The sequence below is a fragment of the Lepidochelys kempii genome, chromosome 3, assembly GCF_965140285.1.
Source record: "Lepidochelys kempii isolate rLepKem1 chromosome 3, rLepKem1.hap1, whole genome shotgun sequence".
Lineage (NCBI taxonomy): Eukaryota > Metazoa > Chordata > Testudines > Cheloniidae > Lepidochelys > Lepidochelys kempii.
The window spans coordinates 87,451,720-87,477,258 of NC_136382.1; the positions used below are offsets into that span (position 1 = coordinate 87,451,720).

Below are 25,539 nucleotides of genomic sequence, written 5' to 3' on the forward strand. Positions count from 1 at the left end.
ACCTAGAATACCATCCTTTTGGTCCTGTTCTAGTAACTTATATTTTATCAAACTGGAATCATCCTTCTGTGCTATGCTGCTTTTTTTGCTTTTTTTTTTTGAGTGAATAAATGAAGTGTTGGGTTGTCCTTATCTAACACGGCATCCTAGCAACCTACCCCTGGACATATGGTGGGCACAAAACATTCAGCTTGTCACAGTAGGAAAATATTAGCTAACAAAGCATTCACTTTAGCATCAGACAGATAGGGGACCCTCAGTCTGTTAATTTCTCTCAACCAAGGAGAGAATACAGGCTACAACCTCCCCTCCTAACTGCTGTTTGGTGGCATAAGTAACATCCTACAACTTTCAAACATAGATTTTACAGTGTGAGCTCCTGGTCACAGACTCATGGATACCCATTTTCCTGCTCCCTGTGAGTGAAGTAACAGCCCTTTCAAATTCCCCAGCAGTTTGCCCAGTTCAAAGACATATTTTTTCACAAGCACAAAGATTTAGTTCTTCTCAGGACTGATGGGAAACATTCTGCAAACAGCAGGAGCTGTAATAACACTATGCCCCACAATTCTGACCTCCTGCATCCTGTGACCTGAATGAGATGCCCTTACTTGGTGCTGAAAAATAAAATCTGAGAGACATAGAGTACATCTCATGTGCAACTGGTTTCTAGCTCAGACACAAGCTGCAAGTATGGCTAATGAATAGAACAGGGGACTAGGTTTCAGCAGTTCTAAGTGCAGCTACAGAACTTGCTGTGTGACCTTGGGCAAGGTGTTGAACCATTTAGGTGAAATTCTGGTTTTGGGGGGTGTAGTTGTAATGTCTGATGTATGGTGCTCAAAGACATTCTGCCTGCATGGGAGGTGGGGGAAAGGAAGAAACAGCCACCTCAAAGCTCTGTGTGTGTGTGTGTGTGTGTGTGTGTGCGCGCGCGTGGGAGCGGAGTAGGTTTTGGGCACTAGCAGGTATGCAGACCCCTTACTATAATTGCAACTAGCAGGTAGCTCCCTCTTGGTCCAAGACACACTAGTGGCCGCTCTCCCATGCTCTCAGTCTCCCATCTTGAGCAATGGCATTTGCTTGGTTCTTCTTGCACATGCTGTCTAGGAAAAGTAGGCAAAAAGGCTCCCTGTACAGCGTTTCCATTCTAAAGTGCCCCTGCAGACACAGTCAGAATGTAGCTCTCTGTGACTCAGTTTACCAAACTGTAAAATGGAGATTTATTATATTTTTAATGCATGCTATGGTTTGCTCCTAGTAAACTACATTAATTGCATGTGTAAAAGTCTTGAGCACTGCACCATACTAGCAGGTCACAGAGTACAGTATAGCTTTAGAAACACACACACATTATCCTAGACATCTTTCTACATCAAAATCGCACTGTGGCTGAGGGACTCATTAATAAATTAACAAATCTTTTCTGGAACGAACTAGATGAGTGGAGAGTAAGACAATGCAATTTTTGGCTATCCCTAGAGCAGGGGGTCTCAAACTTCATTGCACTGCAACCCCCTTCGGACAACAAAAATTACTACATGACCCGAGGAGTGAGAACTGAAGCCTGAGCCAAAGCCCGAGCCCCACCGCCCTGGGCTCCACCCACTTTGGAGTTCCGACCCACAGTTTGAGAACCGCTGCCCTAGAGGACAGCGGACATGGAGGTAAGCAGACATTTTAACAGGAGTCTTAGTAACCTATTGAGGTGTGTGTCAGCAGGTGTTGTGCCTTTGGTCTCTGGGCTATTTGGCGTTATGCTAGGTGACTGTGCAAGACTGGCTTGCAAACATTGTCAAGAAGTAGAACTAGGAGCTAATAAATCACTGAACCCTGCATCAAGTGTTACCCACCTCATCCTTGAAGATGATGCTCACTCACATCTCACCACTATTACATGTATGAGCATTAGACTTTTCACATAATACCTAAGAATGCTATTTCCTCAATCAACTAACACCAGACATTTAGCAGTTACGAGCGTACGACAACCATCAGTTAGGAGACAGGCTTGAGGCCATGTGTAACACCATCAACAGTTGGAATAATTGAGATCACAAATGACTGTGTTTAAATTTTTTGTGCCCCCTTTGCCCCCAAGATGGGTGGTGCCACTCCATCTTGCCAAAAATGGACACTTGACTACATCAGGTCTAAGTCTGGTCCAAGGAGGGTAATGGGTCTGGTCATCATGGATATCAAATCTGTGTGATGTGTCTGACTTGGGTTCAAATTTGTATAAGCAGCGTGTCTCCATTTCGTTCTTTTGGAGTTAAATTATTTCTAGAGTGAGTCATCACACCCTTTACATATAAGCACATGATAACTGTTCTTGTGTTTTGCTGGGGTCATTAATTTTCGTTGTGATATGATGTCTGCTAATCTTTCATTATGTAGTCTGTGCACTTGTGATATCAATTGCAGCTAATTTAATTTATTTGTGCATCATGTCTTCTAGGTTTCATTTTCAAAAAGTTAAAATGACTTTAAGTTTGCTAAAGAAAGAGAGAAACTCAATAATAGACAAGGGACCAGTTCAGTCCTAGATTTCCCCAAAAGCTTAGTGACTAAGTGAGGGAATAATGGTAATGTTGTGGGATAAGTGTTGTTCTCGGCAGTTTGTTATGACAGGCCTATTTACGTATGGCGAGCCATTAAGTGAATCTGCATTTCCTCAGGGTTCTATTTGTGGCACTCATGCTAGTTTATATTTATAGGTTACCTTCTGGTCCTGTCTGTATTACATGTCTCTCTCGTCGATGACTGGGCTTGAATATCATTTAACTTTCTTAAACTGAATGCTGTCAAGATGAAATGGTTGCTGATTGGCCCACTTCAGGGGAGGCCTCTGTATTTCTCCTGGGTTGTTTCTATTAATGGCTGTCCTGCTTTACTAGTGTTTGGACATTATGCTGATTGGTTGTTGATCTACTGCCCCTCTCCAACTTCCATAGTCCTGCTGCTGCTGCATCACTCTCCTTGCTCACTGGATTCCTCTCCACCCATCCTACTTTGCTCTTTCTTTTTCCCCCCTTCCCATCTCTCCTTTTCCCTTTGGTTCTACTAACTCATCCACTTCATGACATTCCCATCATCTCTATCCCATTAATTCCCTGCACAAAAACAAATCATATTAATTTTAAAATTAACATAACAAGCAGTTTCAAGATACTCACTGAACAGTTGATTAAACTCATTAATTTGCATCTGTAAACTTGTACCCTACTCTCCCTACCTACTCCCTTCTGTTTGCTTTACCATGTTGGGTCAGGTCCTCATATAGGGCCCAGTTCTGTATGTATGAATGTGGGTCAGATGAATAATTTTATGTACGCAGGTAGTCCCATTGAGTTTAGTGGGATTAATCAGATTCATAAGATGCATTAATGTTTGCATGTTTGATGCCTTACTTTGTAAGTTTTAGGGGGGATTAAGACAATATTTTTTATGTCTCAAGTATCTACCATACTCTAAGTATTAAATATTTAATAACTAAAAATAGGTCAAATTCTTTTGTCCTTAAGCAAATATTAAGGATTATGGAAACTGGCCCATTGGTTGTATCTTCAGCCCCAAGTCATCCTTTGTGTTTTGTATAAACTAAACACACACTTTGTTGAAGTAGTGTGGCCTAGTGGCTAGAGCACTAGACTGACTCAGGAGATCTGGGTTCTATTCTTGACTCTGCTACTTGTCTTCTGGGTGACCTTAGGCATATTTAGGAGTCAGTGAAGAATTTTCCCGCTGTTATGCAGTATATGGAATTGGCACATATATTATATGGAGTTTTCTATTCCTCTGAATGAAAAACTACTCATCTTTGATCCAGCCTGGTATATTCTATGGACTCAAGCCTGCAAGTGCTCTTCTAGCAGAACTTCCATTGGCTCCAGTGGGAGTCCTCCACAAAGAGTGCTCACAAGATTAGTTCCCCTTTTTCTATGTAACCGATGTAACTGAAGGATCTAACCAATGGCCTGATCCAATACCAAGACTCTAATTCACGATATCATAACTTTCCATTTGTGACTACTTTAATTCAGTAGTAATCGCAGTTCTGACTAGTTCTTTCCAATGTCTACAGCTAGTACAAAACTTGGCAGCTAAACTGTTCATCAGATCCAGGACCTCCAATCATCTTAATCCAATGCTGAAAGCACCTCACTGGCTTTCAGTTAGAATAGCAGATCAACTTTAAGATTCTTTTGCTCACTTACACAGCATTGCTTGGCCTAGCTCCATCTTATTTTAAAGTTCCCTTCTCTCCATACTGTCTAAGGAATAAATTGGACTATAGAAATTGAGGGTCTTTTAAGAATGACCTCCAACCTTTTTGTTATCCAAGCTTGACAGGCCTGTGAATCTAGCTCAGGTTTAGCTTGAAGGTAAACAGAGAGAGAAAGAATTAAGCACACACTTAACATTTTAGTGTTAAGTATTTCACTTGTAAACGTGCGAATGGGATTGGGGGTTTTCTTTTTTTGAATGTTTTGGACCAAATTCTGCTTTCTTTATTGCATAGGCAGTCGTGGTCTAGGAAGTGAGGGAAATTAGGATATGGACAAACTCATTCTACACAGAAATCAATGAAGAGAGCACTTAGCCGTGAACTACAGTTGAAGTATCAGCCATTTTGTATTTTATTTTAGTTCAATAGAACATTTTAAAGAATTTATTTTTTCCCTTGATAAAACAAATGAGGACTGGGAATTTTAAATGAAGAACAGTAATCTCTCCCCTGCCTATGCCTCTCAGAACCAGTGTTGTACTGACACCCTTTCTGCTTACCTGCCTACCTTCTTCAGCACGTCTCATCCCAGCCCTGGTGTCTAGGATGAAGGATTTTGTGATGGATGCTTCAATGAGACAGTGCAACTCTAACCAGTTTTTAAGATCTCCTTCGTTCATTTTGATGGCTCTTTTATGGATTTTCAAACTGCATTTAAGTATAATTTCAGTTAAAGAAGAAATTAATGGGATCCAAGTTAGGAAGTAGTAGTATTTTCAGGCTCTCTCTGGACCTGATTCTGCAGTCCCAATAAAATGAAACTTCTGTGGGAGTTTTCCCTCTCTGGGTATTGCAGTATTAGATCCTGAGGGAATATCTAAACTGCAAAAAAGCCACCCATGGCAATGAGTCTCTGAGCCCAAGTTAACTAATTTGGGCTCATTGGGCTTGTGCAAAAAGATGTTTCTATGCGGGATGGAGCCTGGTCTCTGAGATCTACCTCCCTTCACTACTCTCAAAGCCCGGGCTCCAGCCCAAGCAGGAACATTTACATTGCTATTTTAGCCCCATAGTGCAAGCCCCAGTTAGTTGACCTGGTCTCTGAGACTTGCTGATGCATTTTTTTTTCAGTGTAGACATTCCCCTAGAAAGCCACAAACATCCCAGTGTGTTGACTACAGTATAACATCAAAATAACTACAAAAAGCAATGCAAAGGGCCAGAATCTACACGGCAGAATTACTTCATAGTTACACCACTGTGACCAAGAGTAGACACTTGCTCTCAGAGTTTTTATTTCTTCTTCATTGGCTTCAGCTAAATTAATTTGAGTTTCCAAGCCTTACAAACCTGGTGAATTAAAAACAATCAAGCTTGCTTCCCCATTTCCTGTAGGCTCTATTTATAAGCCTTCATTACCTCTGTTCTACAGTATCCCATTCTTTGAACTAGAAAGGTCACATTGTAACTATGATTACTGAAGAAATTAATTCTGTATTGACATCATAGCTAGACAATTAAGTAGCCTTGGTAATAAGGCAGTACAGCTGTTAGAGAGTAGTCAGTGTGATAAAAGCTACTTTGTTTTAGCCTTCATTTTGGTAAATGTTGGTGAACTGAAATTATATGTAAATTTATTATGTGTGAATTAGTTTATTTTTAAAAATGTGAACATTTCGGGAACGACACATTTCCCAGATTTTAGTGTCCAAACCATTATTGATGGTACATTTTATTTAAAAAAAACCCCGCCCTATTGTATTGTATCTCTCTAAATTACTGAACAGTCTCCCTGGACTTTGATCTTTCTCTCTGCTTCATTTATGCTGCAGATTAGGAGCGAAGAAAAAGTTTGTAGTGTTTTTTGTCCACAAGACTGTAATCTTTTCTTATCCATTTATCGTGACAGGTATCTCAATCCGAATGACATTTAATTAGATTGTAAACTAAAGAAATTACACAAATTACATAAATAGCAAATTATACACATATTATGTGTTGCTTAATTTGCAGAGGTAAACTCACGTTTTTTGCCAGCTAAATATTCATCTTGCTAAAGAGAAAGCACTGTCACTGCACAATTTTCTTTCACCGTATCCAAGTCTGTCTAAACAAACTGCCTCAGGCAGTCTTCAAAGTCCACCGCCCCATCTGCAACACTTCCCCAGTTGCTGGTAGGGAACCCAGGCCCACCCTCTACTAGGGACCCAACAATCAGCAGCTAAGGTCCATGCAGTCTCACCCTTGCTGCTGTTTTCCCTAGGCTTCTTCCTACTCCTTTCTCTCAACTCTGAGGAGTGACTGCCAATGCTCTATCTGGCCTCCTGGGGTCAATGTCAGCTGTCCCAGGCTCTGCAGACCTGGGTTCTAGACCCATGATTCACGAACTGGGGAAGATAAGTGTTTGGCTACTTAGTTCACATGCAGGGCTTGAGCCAGTAGGTGTGCTCAGAGGCTGTCTAACTCCACACCAAACAGTGGGAGGGGGCACTCACTTGAGAAGGGGCAGATCCCTGTTCAAATCTTTTCTCCTCAGCAGGACTTGAACTGGGAGTCTCCTGCATCTCAGGTCTGTACCCTGACCACTGGGCTAAAGGGAGGAATTCCTTGTGCTGCACACTCCCCAGCGGTTTTGTGGAGTTAGGTGGCCTCTGAGAATGCCTACTGGCTCAGGACCCACATGCAACTTAGGCGGCACTTACATTCATGAATCACTCTGGGATTTAGGCTGGAGATAGTTGCTTGGACACCTAGAGAGAGGCAGCAGTGCACATGTCCAGAGGCAGAAACATAGGCACAGGGGGAACTTTTGCTGCAACGATGTAGGCGCTAAGCGAGTTTAGGTGCTTATAGGGTTAGCTGGCAGCTGCATGGGAGTTTTGTGGATTGCAATGGGGCCTAAAAACAGGACTAAAGTACCTAAGTCCCTTTGTGGATCTGGGCCTCTGGGCTTCAGCTCCTTATTCGTAAAATGGGGATAATAGCACTTCCCTACCTCATGTGACATTGTGAGGATAAATAAAGTTTGTGAAATGCTCAGATACTAAAACAACGGGGGCCACACAAGAACCTTGGGTAGATAGAAAGATGGAAGCCCTGCACAATATCTAGGGACAGGACCATGATAAGAAGTCCAGCGGCACCCTTCCCTTTCTCAGTAGCTAGGATCTAGCTGGTGCCTCCTCTGCTTATCACCTTCTGTATCAGCTACTGATTAGTAGGTTCAGCTTCTAGCTACTGTGGGAATTGCACAGCCATACTGGGGCTTTTGGCAATTGACTACTGTTATGCTAATGTGGCAAATGATGCCACTTCTTAAGATGGCTGCCAGTGTAACTGACAACCTTGTTTTCAAATGCGTTTCATAACTTATTTGATTATACCACGAAGCATGAATCCTGCTTTCTTACCAACATTTAAATTAGGGGGCTCAGCTGCTATTTCCTTTCAGCTATGCTTTAACATCTCAATTTTCCCAAACATTTTACATTCTAATTTATTGAAAATATTGTCTTGTGAGAAAAATCATATCTCTATCTACATATATCTATATATAATCTATTTGTTTATTTGATATTTTCACGTTAGTAAGCGTGGAATTACAAAACAGACCTATGGGACTCTGTAAACCCTTGAGAAAGGTCTGCCTGTGCATATCTCTGTCATAGTGGTACCAGAATAGTTGTGTGCTGTAAAGGGAAATGATAATAAAAGGTAAAATGGTCTGATTTAAAGCAACAAAATTATCTGTCGTTCTGGTCAAATAATTGCATTTAACTTTGAAAACCTCATCCATTGCTCGTTTCCACACTATTACCCTTCCTCAATCCATATGGAAAACAAAATACCATTCAGTAACAGAGGCTGATTTAGAGATGGGGTTGGTTCCAATGTAAACAGTTCTTGGCTAGGCATTCTTCATAAAAGTGCACAGTCATTTTTACCATATAAAGTGGGAAACACAAAGCCTTAACTTAAAAGGCATTCTTTCCCACAAAGGCGAAGAGCTAAAATGTTTTAGCTGGCTGCAAGCTAGCTAAAGATAATTTAATACCAAGCTTCAGCACTAATTTATTTTTTCTACAGCTAGTAAGTATAAAACTTGTTGTAATATATATGCACTGTGGCAAACAGAAATACTGCTAAGTTTGGCAACGCAGATGGTCCAAACCTCTCTTAACAAATGTTCATTTTGTTTCCCTTGAATAAACTACAAGAAAGACATAAATAATTTTGCGTCATTCTGTTAAAAAAAAAAGAAATGAATAATTGAGTCATTTTTTTTCATGTTAGTCCATAGGACAAGCTAGACGTAAAACTATAGTTATCAACTACATGCTTACAACCCACACACTTCCAGATGTCCAGGACCACTGAAGCAATATATATATATAAGCAATATATATTTTCAAATATTAGTATGCCTAAGAGGCATTTACTGCAGATATTATTGTATTTACCATGAGAACATTGGATAACAAGAAGGTAAAATCCAAGTAAGGCCACTATGGGTGACTGAAATTTTGTTTAGAGTTGCTTAATTATTTAACCAATAGATAAGATAGTTATTGCAAGGCCTGTAAGCACCAAATGGAAGCCACAATGCAAAACATTAAAACACAATGCAAAACACAGTCAAAAATTCTAGTATGAAGGCTACCACACTAGAGATGTAATCAGTTCCTCGCTGGCTCAAAGAAAGGGTGAAAGGGAATATCAGGTTCAAAAGTAAACAAACAGCCCCTCAACTAATCTGTTTTCCTTCCCCTGAAAAATAAACAAAATAAAGGAAGGTGACCATAGAAGTCAGGAATAAACCACTGTGGACTTGTAGCATTCAACAGTGGAGGGATAGCTCAGTGGTTTGAGCATTAGCCTGCTAAACCCAGGGTTGTGAGTTCAATTCTTAAGGGGGGCCATTTAGGGATATAGGGCAAAAACTGGGGATTAGTCCTGCTTTGAGCATGGAGTTAGACTAGATGACCTCCTGAGGTCCCTTCTAATCCTGATATTCTATGATTCATGCCATGAAAGTGATTAGCAAAGGTAATTTAGGGGACCTATGGTGTCCCCACAGAGATCCCTCCCCTTATTATTCCACTAGAGCAGTGGTTCTCAAACTTTAACAACCCACGAACCCCTTTCACTAAAATGTCAAGTCTCGTGAACCCACTCCTAAAAATGAATATTTCCAGAGATTTTCTCCCTTACCTCAGCATAAATTATAAAAGCAGTGATCTTGGAAATATAAAATTTGTTTTTATGACATGCTTAGTACACACTATTTATTATTATTTATCATTACAGTATTTTATTACATTATGAAAATGGTAACACTTTTCCAAGATCTCACTTTTGTAGCTTGTATGACTTTTAATTAAGCATGTTATAAGACAAGGCTCCTATCAGAGGCTCCAGTAGAAAAAAGTGGTGCGGGGACAAAGCTCCCGTGCACCCTGGGGCCTGGGGGGGCACCGCTGGAAAAGAGGGTGGGCCGCGGGGGCCATCAGAAAAAAAGGGGAGGGACCCGCCGTGGGGGCACCGACTTGGGGGCAGCATGTGACCCTCGTCACTCCCCAATCCTGGTGCCTCTGGCTCCTATGTTTCATCAAGGAGTATCAGGTGTGAAACAGCATGAAGGTATTTAAGAAGCCAACTCAAAGAGTTCCTTCTACACAAGGATTCAGGTCTTGAGCAGTTCAGGCAAACAATGCACGTTACAACAAAGCTTAAACTTGTTCTTCATAATAATTTAAAAACAACACTAACACCCTATTTAATTTAAAAACAACAAAAAATATCCACCTCCCTTTCCATTTCGTATAAGGAGTCTTGAAGTTTAAATATCCTCAGTGTGATAGATATGCTTGCTTTGATCTGCTTAGCTCTTGGAAGTCCCCAAGGCTCTGGGCTGCTGGCCCCGTGCTGCCCGGGATCCCTATGGACAGTTCTGTCCGCCATTAGGGAATTTTTTCCCGAGAACCCCCTGTAACATTTCGTGAATCCCCAGGTTTGGGAACCACTGCACTAGAGGATGGTGTAAAAGACCAATTAGCCCACCCCAAACCTGGTAGAATCTATGGGATCCGCAGAGGCCAGATCCATTACATGAAGCCCCTGTGATTTTGCCTTCCCTTCCTCCCACCTCCCTGGCAGCATGGTTCCGATGGATCTGCATCCCCAAGGACTCTCGGAGACTCTATAATTCTCAGGCTGTATTATCTTTTCCAGGGAATCTATGTGATACAGAAGGGGAAGATGTGTCCTGAGCAACTCCAGGCTCTACAGTGAGGTTTACACTGGATCTGGAGGAGAGTATACATGGTGCTGAGGAGGTGACAGAATTCTTCTTCTGCATGGAATGGGGGAGATCCATGAATGGATGGTTCTCTCTGAGTGGGCAAGTAGATGGTATTGTATTGGCCCTGGGAGGAGTTCCCCAAAAAAGCGTCATCGACTGAAAAAGCTTTGCCTCTGCTCTAGTCAGGACTTAACCTGTGGTCTGACCAGCCCTAACAAGTCATGACTAGCTTACAGCAAAATCAGGCAAGAGGAAGTTTCCTGCTCCTCCCCCCTCCCATCCCCTTGAACCTCTACTAAAAGTGACAGGAATCATAGTAGGGGGATAATAAGGGTATTATTACATGGAGCCAAGGTTTGTAATAGGCTGACTCAGCCAAAATGGCAAAAACAATCCAGACACTTTAGCTAAAAATGATCATTGTTAATGCGTAAAGAAAAGGTTAATCCCATTTAAAACAAAAACGACCTCATATCTTTTGGCTTCTTGGTATTTAGAAATACTGGGTTAACGATGCAACATCTAGCTATCCATCTTTCCATTCATACTCTCTCCCCTCCAACCTCACAGCTAGTCCTCTTTTTAGCTTCCTGCCTCCCAGTCCACTGGGTCCTCTCCATCTGACATTCCACCCAATGTGTCACCCTTCCTTTTTGTCTAGGAGCTGCTGCTCCGCCACACACTCACTTGCTGGATCTAATTGACACCCTTCCCATCTGATATCTATGGGGAATACCAGCAGAGAGGTCATCCTTGGCTAATTAGTACAAGTGTAGGGGTTAAGCATATCTCACAATTTACAAATCTTACTTAAAATTGTTGGTTTTGACAGAGTTTGTTACAGCAGATTTAGTTTTTTGATTAATTATAGAAACAAATTTGGAACTAACATTTTGTTATGTTAAAAGAACACCATGAAAGTGTTCTTCATCATTTAGGGGCCAATCAGAGTCTTTCCACTGACTTCCAGAGGCTTTGGAGCAAGCCCTCACAAAATAATGTTTACTGTTGTGCGTAACACATTGTAAACTGGGAATTGAAATCTGCTTCCATACCTAAGTGTGTTTTCCTCCATTGTTTGTTGTTGTAAAGGTCAGATTTGGGATGAGAGCTGGGCTTCTGGCACTATTTTTTGTTTGTTTTCAGAAAAATGGAGCCCTGCTATGTTTGTTTTGAGAAAAGAAACATCTAAAGAATTATTTGGATATTTCAAACAAATATGAACAACAAACAGATCAAATTTAGTGCATTCTTTTATCATAAAACAATTCAAATTGCTCAATATATACATTTGGAATGCGAGGATAATTTCTGGTGGTCTTTTGTTGACAAAGAATGAGGCATCAAGAAGAGAGTAGTGTAAAGCTGGTGGATTGACAAAGTTACAGTTTGCATTAGAATCAGAATGCCAGATCCAAACACTCCTGAATTTGGGTAGTGTTTATAAATGAACTGGGATCCTGATCCAAATTTTGCAATCAATCTTTAGTAAAACCCAGATTGGAATGTTCCTAAACTTTAAGGGGTTTAAAATTTGGATCCAGAATAAAATTTGAGCCCATCTCTCCCATCAATATTTAGGCATATTTATCACAAATCACTCAGTTTAAAGGTATTGGTCATATTTTTACAGCTGTTGAGCAACAAAAATTCCAATTAGAATCATGGCAGCTGTGGTTGCTTGGCACCATTTAAAATCAGGTTATATCACTCTCCCTGACATGCTCATCCTTGTATTGCTTCCCATGCCCATTAATAAAACTGACCCTTTAATTCCTTCTAGTCCTTCCCTTGCCCATGAATAAGAGTGGACATAAAACTCCTTTTATTGTTTGTGTGCCCCTGAATAAGTTTGAGCATTTCACTGGTACTTTCCCAACATTTGGTTAGAAATCATAGAAATCATAGAATATCAGGGTTGGAAGGGACCTCAGGAGGTCATCTAGTCCAACCCCCTGCTCAAAGTAGGACCGATCCCCAATTAAATCATCCCAGCCAGGGCTTTGTCAAGCCTGACCTTAAAAACTTCTAAGAAAGGAGATTCCACCACCTCCCTAGGTAATGCATTCCAGTGTTTCACCACCCTCCTAGTGAAAAAGTTTTTCCTAATATCCAACCTAAATCTCCCCCACTGCAACTTGAGACCATTACTCCTTGTTCTGTCATCAGCTACCACTGAGAAGAGTCTAGATCCATCCTCGTTAGAACCCCCTTTCAGGTAGTTGAAAGCAGCTATCAAATCCCCCCTCATTCTTCTCTTCCATAGACTAAACATCCCCAGTTCCCTCAGCCTCTCCTCATAAGTCATGTGTTCCAGTCCCCTAATCATTTTTGTTGCCCTCCGCTGGACTCTTTCCAATTTTTCCCCATGCTTCTTGTAGTGTGGGGCCCAAAACTGGACACAGTACTCCAGATGAGGCCTCACCAGTGTCGAATAGAGGGGAACGATCACGTCCCTCTACTTATAGATGCCAAAAGCAATGCCCCTACTTATACATCCCAAAATGCCATTGGCCTTCTTGGCAACAAGGGCACACTGTTGACTCATATCCAGCTTCTCGTCCACTGTCACCCCTAGACCAGAACTGCTGCCTAGCCATTCGGTCCCTAGTCTGTAGCGGTGCATTGGATTCTTCCGTCCTAAGTGCAGGACTCTGCACTTGTCCTTGTTGAACCTCATCAGATTTCTTTTGGCCCAAACCTCCAATTTGTCTAGGTCCCTCTGTGTCCTATCCCTACCCTCCAGCGTATCTACCTCTCCTCCCAGTTTAGTGTCATCTGCAAACTTGCTGAGGGTGCAATCCACACCATCCTCCAGATCATTTATGAAGATATTGAACAAAACTGGCCCCAGGACCGACCCTTGGGGCACTCCACTTGATACCGGCTGCCAACTAGACATGGAGCCATTGATCACTACCCGTTGAGCCCGACAACCTAGCCAGCTTTCTATCCACCTTATAGTCCATTCATCCCGCCCATACTTCTTTAACTTGCTGGCAAGAATACTGTGGGAGACCGTATCAAAAGCTTTGCTAAAGTCAAGGAACAACACGTCCACTGCTTTCCCTTCATCCACAGAACCAGTTATCTCGTCATAGAAAGCAATTAGATTAGTCAGGCATGACTTTCCCTTGGTGAATCCATGCTGATTGTTCCTGATCACTTTCCTCTTGTCTAAGTGCTTCAGAATTGATTCCTTGAGGAGCTGCTCCATGATTTTTCCTGGGACTGAGGTGAGGCTGACTGGCCTGTAGTTCCCAGGATCCTCCTTCTTCCCTTTTTTAAAGATGGGCACTACATTAGCCTTTTTCCAGTCGTCTGGGACTTCCCCCGATCGCCAGGAGTTTTCAAAGATAATGGCTAATGGCTCTGCAATCACATCCACCAACTCCTTTAGCACTCTCGGATGCAATGCATCCGGCCCCGTGGACTTGTGCACGTCCAGCTTTTCTAAATAGTCCCGAATCACTTCTTTCTCCACAGAGGGCTGGTCACCTCCTCCCCATGCTGTGCTGCCCAGTGCAGTAGTTTGGGAGCTGACCTTGTTCATGAAGACAAAGGCAAAAAAAGCATTGAGTACATTAGCTTTTTCCACATCCTCTGTCACTAGGTTGCCTCCCTCATTCAGTAAGGGGCCCACATTTTCCTTGACTTTCTTCTTGTTGCTAACATACCTGAAGAAACCCTTCTTGTTACTCTTAACATCTCTTGCTAGCTGCAACTCCAGGTGTGATTTGGCCTTCCTGATTTCACTCCTACATGCCCGAGCAATATTTTTATACTCTTCCCTGGTCATTTGTCCAATCTTCCACTTCTTGTAAGCTTCTTTTTTGTATTTAAGATCAGCAAGGATTTCACTGTTAAGCCAAGCTGGTCACCTGCCATATTTACTATTCTTTCTACACATTGGGATGGTTTGTCCCTGTAACCTCAATAAGGATTCTTTAAAATACAGCCAGCTCTCCTGGACTCCTTTCTCCCTCATGTTATTCTCCCAGGGGATCTTTCCCATCAGTTCCCTGAGGGAGTCAAAGTCTGCTTTTCTGAAGTCCAGGGTCCGTATTCTGCTGCTTTCCTTTCTTCCTTGTGTCAGGATCCTGAACTTGACCATCTCATGGTCACTGCCTCCCACGTTCCCATCCACTTTTGCTTCCGCTACTAATTCTTCCCAGTTTGTGAGCAGCAGGTCAAGAAGAGCTCTGCTCCTAGTTGGTTCCTCCAGCACTTGCACCAGGAAATTGTCCCCTACATTTTCCAAAAACTTCCTGGATTGTCTGTGCACCACTGTATTGCTCTCCCAGCAGATATCAGGGTGATTGAAGTCTCCCATGAGAACCAGAGCCTGCAATCTTGTAACTTCTGTTAGTTGCCAGAAAAAGCCTCGTCCACCTCATACCCCTGGTCCGGTGGTCTATAGTAGACTCCCACCACGACATCACCCTTGTTGCTCACACTTCTAAATTTAATCCAGAGACTCTCAGGTTTTTCTGCAGTATCATACTTGAGCTCTGAGCAGTCATACTGCTCTCTTACATACAGTGCAACTCTCCCACCTTTTCTGCCCTGCTTGTCCTTCCTGAACAGCTTATATCCATCCATGACAGTACTCCAGTCATGTGAGTTATCCCACCAAGTCTCTGTTATTCCAAATCTCTGTTAGCTACAGTAAAGTTTAGCTCATTTTATTTTGCTGGTTACATTTTAAGCACAGACTCTCATCTTCTTGACTAAACTTGAAACACACAACTTTTCCCACTATCCACTCAGTCCTCTAATTCCATTTGCTTCATGATTTAAGGGATTTTTCATGATTTAAGGGATTTCGGGCTGGCTGCTTCTCTCCTGCAGCTGATTTTCATTAAAACTTTGATGAGAAACTTAAGTTGGAAGTGCAAACATCTGCAGTTAAACATCCTCATCATTAATGGACTTTTCTCAGAACATAACCCTGTCACACCAGGAACAAACAGCAGCAAAAAATCCAAATTACCCATTATGGTAGTTAACCTAACATAACCCTTGAGGGTCTGAAATGAAACTCATTACAAGATTTGCTTTTTACACAGTGAGCTCCCACTAGTCAAAAAAATGTAAAGATCTTTGTCAGGTTAAAAACCCTTTTGGTTTGTTTGAAATGGACGCATACCAAAAGCAGGGATCAAACTATGTTTCCACCAAAAAGGTCCCTAAGTCTTTCCATGCCAATTTTTATTGCTGGGAATGGCACTTTTGATTATAGTTACTTTGAGGCCTACGTTTTCAAGTGATTTTTGAGTACCCCAATTTCTGAATACCTAAATTCAGATGCCTGACAAAGGGGCCTGATTTTCAGAAGGGTTTACCTATTTTTGGTCCAGCTATTTTTGGTCATCACTTTATAAAAAATCAGGCCTCTTTACTTGGGTGCCCAAAAACGAAGCATCCAAAATATCACTAGAAGCTTTTGGGAATTTAGGCCAAAGGATATTGGGATAAGTCAAATATGGGAATGAACTGCTGTCAAATACATCATTTCATTATTATTTTAAGGTGTGGGCTTTCATTGCCAGCCAGAACTTTATAAGAAGTACTACTCTTCCTATTTTGATGGCAGTCATTGGCTCCTTTTGCCTCAACTACTGTAAGCTTTTCCTCACGGGATCTCTCTCTCCCATGGCACCTTTCTGCTCTCTAGTCTATCAAAAATGCTGTTGCTGAAAGTAATCTCCTTTCCCTATTACTCCTATGATATCACCCCTCCTCCCCCAAAACCCTGAGCTGGCTTCCTCTCCTACTGCAGCAAGTTCAGTCACCTTTGTCTGTACTACTAAGATGCACATAATTTCATTACTCCCTACATCTCTGTTGTCAGTGCCTCCTATGATGCCTCTTGCTTTTCTCAGGTCTGTCTCTATACAGCTCCCTTCATCTCCCACTGTTGCTTCCTCCCTTCTTTCCTGCCATTCCCCATGTTTGGCATACACTTTGTCTTTTCTTGCTCAGTAGTCCAACACCACTCCTTCGAATCCTTCCTTACAGCCCCCTTCTTCCACTAATCCTTCCTACACTGAGTTCCTCAGCAGTGTTGGGCCCCATTCACCATTGCTCTACACCTTATATAATCATTAACACCAGTGCCTGGTAGATGTAAAATGTTATCATTCTGGACCAGAAGCATTTAACCTCACATTGCACTGGGTTAAATAACTACACCAAGTTCAGGGCAACGCTGAATCAGGGCCATGTGTCCATTCAGACACCTGAACCATTGTCCAATGTTTAATGTTTGTCTGTCTTAGATTACAAACAATTCCAGTGTTTTGCAAAGCACTGTTCGCATTTATGGGGCTCTATAAATGAAAACCACTGAAAAATACAACCACAGAGCTCAAAAGAAATCTGCTTGTCAGTCTGCAGATCAAATTCTAACACATATTCTACTTATTTTGAAATGGTTTTATTACATGTTGGTAACTAACTACCTCTTCACAGAGCTGAATCCTGATTTTTTTTTAATCTTGTCTGGGTTGTTACTAGAATAGAGATGGATCCACACTATGCTCCCAGACCTGGACACCCCAAAATCAGTGTGTGAAATTTGAATGTAGACCAAGGTCTCACTTTTGCAAAAGGTGTCTGACTTTTGTAACTGTCCAAACCATAACCCAATTGTTCTCAAACACTGATGTATTCAAAAATTGGCTGTCTCTAAGCAGAACCTTTCCAATAAAATATTTTAAATTTTTTACATTTGGCAAAAATAATTCCTGGCCTAAATCCATTAACTTCAGCATAGTAACACAAAAGATTAATTTGGCCCTGTGCAAACTGCTCTCTGTCCATACATCCCCCCCTTCCTGTATTGTGATGCTTTTCCCCTCACCTCATTCATGCGCTAGGGAATCTAAAATTATTGAAAGGTTTGAATAAGCCACTAAAAGTTCTGATGCTTTTAAGTGTGTTTTTCATACCTATCTTCCTAACATGCCTATGAACAGCAATGTCTAGGCTCAGTCTCAGAAACAGAATCCCAGCGACCCTATTTATACTCATGTTTACTTTCCTAATACAAATTCTCCCTACTGATTTTGCTCCTCTCTCTCACCTGGATGCCTTTTGCTAAATTCTTCTCTAGCCCCAACTTTGGAAGGAAATCTCCCATCCTTAGTACTTGCAAATCTAGCCCACTTCTCTTATTACTTTCAAAGGAACCATTGATTGGTAGTTCATGACCCAGTACTTGCTCAAATCAAACCCTTCCGAGAAGGTATTGCATTCTTCAAGAAGACACCCTGGATCCTGTACTACAGAAGGATTAATGGCAGAGCTAGCTGTGCCAGTGGGGAGCAACACTACAGAAGCATCTGAACTACAGAGAAAGAAAGAATGTAGGAAATGGATGGAAAGCCATGTGTAGGAGGGAAAGTCCATTACGGTATGAACAACACTGACCAGCACGCTAGACTCCTAGGGTACAGCTACACTGCAAATCAAGGTGTGATTGAAGCATGGATAAGCATACCCATACTAACTTTAATGTAGCTAGTGTGGGTAACAATAGCAGTGAAGAGGCAACTGCATGAGCTTCGGCATGAAAACCCACGTACTTACCCATGCTTCCCATGAAGCTTGTACTAAAGTGGTTAGCCCACACTGCAGCTTGCAGCACTGTATCTTTGCTGCTAGCATTACCCGTGCTACCTGGATTAACCGGAGCTCCCTGAATGACCTGAACAAAGTTTCACTCCTCTTCCAGGGAAGTTGTATGTGTTGCATGGAGCTAGGAACGGTGCATTATTGGGGAGTTTTTTGTAAAAGGACAGCAGAGTATAAAGATGTATGGGTACCTGTCCTCAAGGGTCTGTCCAGTTACTGGGATTCAGTACTCTCACATGACATTCAGGTATTTAATATTCTTGTATCAAGCATAAAAGGGTTGGGGTTCAAATCAGATACACAGGTAGGCTAAAATTCCAGCTAGTTCTGAATTTTTCTAAAACCAGTTCTTCCATTCACCATTAGTTTTTAGGTTATCAAATCAGGAAAAGGAGAAAAGTAAAAGGCTAAGAAATATTGACCAGTGTGTTCCCTTGTACCACAGGCTTTCTTCTGCTTCCCTTCAATTATTCAATAGGTTCATAGTATCACAACCTCAGCAAAATCTAAGAACAACACACCAATGTAAACCCAGCCAAAAAAGTATGTATTTTTAGAAGTTCCACCCACTGTATTTCTAATCCTTCATATTTGCCAGTGCATTATCTAAATAAGAATGGTTTGCAGGGCAAACTCTGTATAGTATTAATGCCACATGAATAAATGTCATGAATTCTTTGTGGTTTAGACCTACATTCTGGCTATATTGTGGTTTGTTTGCGTTGCGGTTAAGTACAGGCCTTCACTGGCACCATAGTCTACCAGGACGCATTACGTACAACGATTCTGTGGTTCTATAACTCTACCTCATAAACCCACCCGCTGTATAATTCGGCACTGTTCAGCATGACTAGCAGCCTCTGTCTGCTTGGGGGAGTTATAGGCCTGAGCCAATGTTTAGACTAAGGAGTAGACTCAAGCAGGGCTGTGTAAGGGATTCTCTACTGTGGTTCACACTGATTGTGGATAAAGAGCTCAAGCTCACAAAACGGCTAGTTTTAAAATGCACACTTAGGGAGAAATCCTGTTCCCAAGGCCCAGCCTGAATAGTTGGGCTGGTGCTAGGGAAATCTGTGAGGGCTTGAGGGAGGAGTCTTCTTCACTCAGGCTGCAGAGAGAAAGAGAGCTGCTCTCTGACCTCTACTCCATTCTCAGGACTGGAGTAGTCTTCCCAGCCCTAGCAACCAATTCTAACCCAGGGGTCACTGGGCAGTGGATCCATGCAGCAGCAGATCTACCTGCCCTGCCCCAAAAGAATGTCTGTACATGGCCAGACAGGGAGTTGCCATGCAGCTGGGCTCTGAAGCACACAGGGCATGTACCTCCATCATGTAGGGGCTGAAATCCAGCTCCCATTCCTCACAATGGAGCCTCAGTGGTTCTGCAAGTAGGGCCCTCTGCACCATTGGAGCAGGGGGTAAGATTCAGTGCTTAGGGACAGATCTAGTGTCCACAGAAGTGAGTGGAAAGACTTCCATTGGCTTCAGTGAATCAGGCCTTAGTGCAAATATTAACTATTTAAAAGATAAAATAAAATAGAACAAATTACACCTTTCATGTATCTTCATCCGTGAATGGGGGTGGCAGAGAGTGTCTTTCCTAAGCCGTGTGCAAACTATCACTCAGGACTTTCCTGGTGTAAAGTCCAATAGGTTAAACGAAGCACACGCAGTCTGGTTTTGTGGAGTCATTCAGTGTAATTATACCCAGAAAGGCTAGGAGTTTCATCTGTTAAAAGCTTATGCTCGTTATCCTGTGAAACTCAGTTACAAAACCCATTTGTCTCTTAAATCAAGCATTCATTCAGGGACTTTCCATTTTGTAAGCAACAGGTGGAGATACTGCTTCCCAGTGGCTAATTCCAAGCCTGTGGAGAAGAGATGTGCTTCCTACATTATGGAATGTATCCAAACCCAGGCAAGCTCCCCCCTGCCTACATATTAAGCTGGGCAAACTTTAGGTTCAACACTTTCTCACGTAGGTCACATTTCGCCCCAGAGAAGTAGTGGAGTGGGCAGGCCTTTCCTGAGATTCCTCAGCTGTTTGGAAGCACAGTAATGTGGGTGAAGTTTGCATAATCAAATTTGGCCTTATATCGAAGCCCTATTGTCCCAGAAGATTTTTTTTCCAGGATGCTGTACATTTACTTTCATGGTTATTATCATTAGTAATCAAAGCATGGTAAAAACATTTAGTTTCATGACATAAGATATCAGTGTCATAACTGTGATATCAACACAGCTGTGCTTATCTCTCCTTTTTCATTTTCTCTCTCATTTTCTGATGTTATGCTAGAGCAATTACTCTTTCCCTTCCCATGACCTTAGGTGACTTAATTTGCCTCCTACTTTGTATCTCCCACACATGCGACATTGATCTGTCTCTAGAGTGCCTTGAAGTCATTTATTTTCTTCTCAGTTTTTTTTAAATAGTTCAGCTCAGATGCAGCCTTACTGAAACCAGAAGTCTAAAGTAACTTCAAGAAGAAAAGATTGCAAGAAAACTTACCACAACAAAATAACTTTAGGAACTTCCTGATTTCTTCTGTCATTAGTCCTACTATCATACTTTCTGTAATGTTTAAAATCTATGCAGGTGTTTTCTTTGCAGGCAGTTTCCTACATACCCTTTGATTTATTAACTTTAACCACAAAAGGAACCTCAATTTCCAGAGCTGGATTTTATGTAAGAGACAAAAGAAAAACTTCTGTAATATAGTACATTTTTTTTTGGCAAACTCTTTCTGGAAATCCAAGTGAATTTAAGGATCCAGTGACTATTGTGACAATTAACCCTTGTAAAATAACTCTGTTTGGACAGGCCTATTTAGTTATGCTGGCAGGAAAGTCAGAGACATGCTAAGCTAGTACCACTTTATATAGTACAGCTGTTTATTCAAAGCAGGCAGGGCATGTGTCTATTCTGAAGTCTGAAATTTCTCTTTTATCCTGAAATGCAACGTCCAAAATCCCCCCACAAAACTACAATATCACTTGAAGGTTCAAATGATTAAACTAACTTTATCCAGATGGGAATTTCACCACAAGAACATGAAAGGAGAAAGCTCAGACTCTAGAGAGAGAATGGAGTTACTGTACCTCAGCAAAAGGCACCCAACTTCCAGTAGCAACTGACTGCTGCTGCCCTCTGATAACAGCGGATTCTTGATTGCTGACCGCTGAGCTACCTTCAATGTCAAAATGAAAAACGCTGCCCTCGCTTGAGGCAGTGCTGGAGAAGAAACATCCCAAGAAGAATAATATAGGAAAAACAAGGGGCCAGGCTGAGATCAAAGCCATTTCCTCCCCTTACATCCAGCAGTGGTCTTCTAGCTTCTTAGTAATTGTTTACGCACTTCTGCAATCAGCCCCCACCCCCCTTCGTTTAGTAGTGCCTCAGATATTTTAACTTTCTCTCAGCTTTCAGTTTCCAGATGTGGCACTTCAAGGCAGTCTGACCAGATCCTTATTTAAAAAAGAAAAGCTCTTTTGCTTCCTCCCTCGCTCGCAGTCTGTGCCTGTGGCTCCTCTTTTTCCCTAGAGGCTTCAGCTGAATAACATGCAGATGGGCAGTGCTTAAACAGAGAGTGTCAAACACAGATTGTATTCCAGGAAAGCACCACAGCTCCCCAGCCACCTTATCTCCACTCTGTCAGGATACAGACTGAGTCTGTATTCAGGGCTCTGGCTTCCTTCATATGTTCACATCATTCCTTTTTACCTTTAGATTTGGGATCCTCCCACTCAAACTTTGCCATTCAGAAACTGAGGTCAGACCTTTACTCTCCCCTCCCACCCCCCCAGTTAGGACATAATCTGACTGCTCCAGAATAAGAATCAACTCTCATGATTATATTTTTAGCACTTCTTATTTATTCAGCCAAAGACAGAAAGGTGCCAGATTTATTAAAAACTTTAGAGGTCCCTACTTGGGAGGGGGAGCATGGGCGTTGGCAGGGGGATCAAGATTCAGAATGTGCCAAGTGTTAATAGGGCTAGGTGGCTTTTCTGTTGATCAAGATTTCATGCTTGTGTGAGAGAATGGAAGATATGGGTCTTATTGAAACTGTCCAGCTAATATGCTTAATTGAAAACCCCCCCTTTTTCCTGAGCCTCACCTCCCATTTTCATGTCTGCTTGTGCAAAAGACTATCATTCACTGCAGTTTTGGAAAATGACTTCATTACTCAAATACATGAACTTTTATTTACAAAGAGCATCTTGTTTTCCTTTTCAAGAGATGCTTTGTGAGTCCCCAGAAACAAGGCTTTCAGTGTATGAAAGCACATCCATAGCGGACCTCTTATTTTCTGACTATAATCTCATGAGGACTACATCAGACTAAGTAACCTTTCCAAGATTTTTGGACAAGGTCCAGATATAATTATATCACTGTGCACCCCCTCACGTAAGGCTCAGTGCTGAATACATTTGTGACATACGGGGTCCCTTAAAGGAATATCGGACTTAATATATTTGTATTGTTCAGGAGAGGGCTGGACAGTACAGGATATACATTGCTGGGGGAAGATCCAGGACTGCGGGTATGTTGGGGTCAGTCTGCAGTATAACCAAGACTGGTGAGAACCAGGGTGTAGTTGGCAGGCTGCAGTTACACACAGATGCTCAGTGTCCGGCTTGCATGCTGGAAGTCTGTTTGTGAGTGGCCCAGATGGGAACAACTTCAGCAAGGCATTGTAAGGCACCCAAGGTTGCAGGGGGCGGGTGCCACAGTCCTCCATTGGTCTGAATTGTACCCCGGTATGTCACACCACTATACACCTTGTTCTTCAGTGGTTTATAACACAGATGCCCTAATTCACCTCAGACTGAAATTGACTTATCAGGCTTCAACCTGAAAGCAGATTCTTGCCTCCCCTTGTAAATTACTTTAAATATTATCAACTGAGGGAGCTTTCAATAAAGATGTGGGTGATTTCAAGTGCTTTTGGGATTTGGGAACTTTTGCAGGCATATAGGAAGCGACAGTGGTTGCAGCACAAAGCACTACAGCTGTTCTTGGCTGTGCAGCAGCCAGGGGGAAAGATAGCTCCCCCCCAAGAGCAGGCAGAATCCAGGCAGCGCAAAGGTGGCTTTAAGCTACCTTTCATAGACTCATCAATTATAAGATAATAACACAGTCCATAGAACTTCCTTAAATACATTCCTATTTGAACTTTTAGGAAATCATCCAATCTTGATTTAAAAGTTGTCAGATATGGAGAATCCACCTCCTTGGTAAATTGATCTAATGGTTAATTACCCCGACTGTTACAAATTTGTGCCTTAATTCTAATCTGAATTTGTCTAGCTTCAGCTTCCAGCCATTGGATTGCTATAGTCTTGTCTGCTAGATTGCAAAGCCCTCGATTACATTTCTCTTTCCCATGTAGGAACATATAAACTGATCAAGTCACCTCTTAACCTTCTCTTTGATAAGATAAAGAGATTATGCTCCTTGAGTCTATCACTATAAGGCATGTTTTCTAAGCCTTTAATTGTTCTTGTGGCTTTCTCTGAACTCTCTCCAATTTATCAACATCCTTCTTGAATTGTGGGCACCGGAACTGGGCACAACATTCCAGTGGTGGTCATACCAGTGCCAAATACAGAGGTAAAATAACCTCCTAATCTATACTCAAGATTCCCCTGTTTATACATCCACGGTTTGCATTAGGCCTTTTGGCAACAGTGTCACACTGGGAGCTTATGTTCAGTTGACTATCCACCATCCCATCCCCAAATCTTTTTCAGAGTTGCTGCTTCCCAGGATACAGTCCCCACATGTTTAAGTCCGGCTTACATTCTCTCTTCCTGAATGTACAGCTTTGCATCTGGCTGCAGTGAAACACATATTGTTTGCTTGGGTCTAGCTTAGCAGCTTTGTCTTCCTCCCACCTGGACAGCATCTTCCGTGCTGTGTCTCCTCAGAGGTGCAGCACACAGTTTAGTCCCTTGTGTTTAGCCCCTTGTATTTTGCTTGTGAGACAGGGTGGCTAACAGTCCTTAATTTTCCTGGGAAGTGCTAAGATACTATGGTGATGGGCATCGCAGAAAAGAGAGCAAGAGAGAAGGAGTGTGATGGTATGTTGTGTTGTACTTGCATGCCTGGCTAATTTGGGCCTTGATCCTGCAAACATACATGTGAGTAACTTTCAGCACAAGTGGTCCCATAGAGTTAAATGCTAAGTGTTTGCAGGATTGTAGTCTTAATTACATTGAGAATGTGATGGTCTTGGCATGGGTGCACTGAACGAAGAATAGCTACTGCAGAACCCCAATTAGCATGCTTAGTACTGCTAGGTCTTTTCATTTAAATGACCTCGTCATCTCATTTATTGACAATTAACCCCCCCGTCTTCATTTACCTACACTAGAGAAAACATGGAAGATGCTTCTATTATAAGCCCTTTGGCAGGGACTATCATTTATTATATGCATGCATAATGCCTAGCAAAGTGGGGCCTTGAATGAGGCCTCTAAGCAACTACTGCAATATAATAATAACGTAAAACATCTGGGACATTTCCAAAAAATTAGAAGACTCCATTTCCAAATTGATGAGGCTCAAAAGCAAGTCTATCTACAGATATAATGTTACTATAACTTAACTGTGTTGTGTACTTTCTCTATTGAATTAACTGTACATACGCCATTAATGAAATTGCAATTAGAAGTAATTTACTAAAAAAATTCTATTAAGTGTATTGATTGGCAATAGTTCCCATTTAACAGCATCCCTGCCCCCCCCCCCCAAATGTAGATGCTGAAATCGAAGTAACAGAAATTATACATAAAACCCTGCCATCAATCCATGGTTTTGAATTAAAGCTGTGTTGTGATGAAATAAGAGTTTTTTAAGAATGATGTGTGTTTTATGGGGGCAGTACAAGACTTATGATCTCCTCAGCTAAACTTAAGATGGGCTATAGAATAGATCCCAAGAAGCAGTTAGGAAACAGTGTAATTCCTTCTCATTTTTCTCCATCATCATCTCTCTCCTTTTCACCCGTTTGCATTCTCCTCCTCACCATTGGGTTTGGGTTCGGGTTCAGTGAGGCAGATGCTGGGACTAGTGGCTTAGAATGATCCAGCTGGATGCTATAAAGAGTACTCTAAAGGGGAGAGCACTAGTTGGGGTATTTGTGCTCATAAAGCAGCGAGGAGCCAAGCAAGCATGTGCACATGCATTTCCCATATTGCCATGCTTCAGCCTTGACATCTCTCATTCTTTGTATCATTAATTACTGGCATTAGACCCAGCTGGCTTATCCTGGGCTGCCTTCAACTAATCTTGTAATGTTTTTTTTCTTTCTTGTTATATTGTGTTGCTCTAATTTATTTTGTCTGTAAAACTCTTTGAGTTCAATTAA

General features: G+C 41.9%; 1 protein-coding gene across 1 annotated transcript in view; it reads right to left on the reverse strand.

Annotated features, from left to right (window-relative positions):
• Positions 1-21,807, reverse strand: part of LAMA4 (laminin subunit alpha 4) — a 157,270-nt gene extending 135,463 nt beyond the window's left edge. The window contains exon 1 of the mRNA XM_073337097.2: positions 21,266-21,807. Coding sequence (XP_073193198.2) covers positions 21,266-21,466 — 201 coding nt within the window. The 5' untranslated portion in view covers positions 21,467-21,807. The remainder of the gene's footprint in view (positions 1-21,265) is intronic.
• Positions 21,808-25,539: the final 3,732 nt, after the last annotated feature.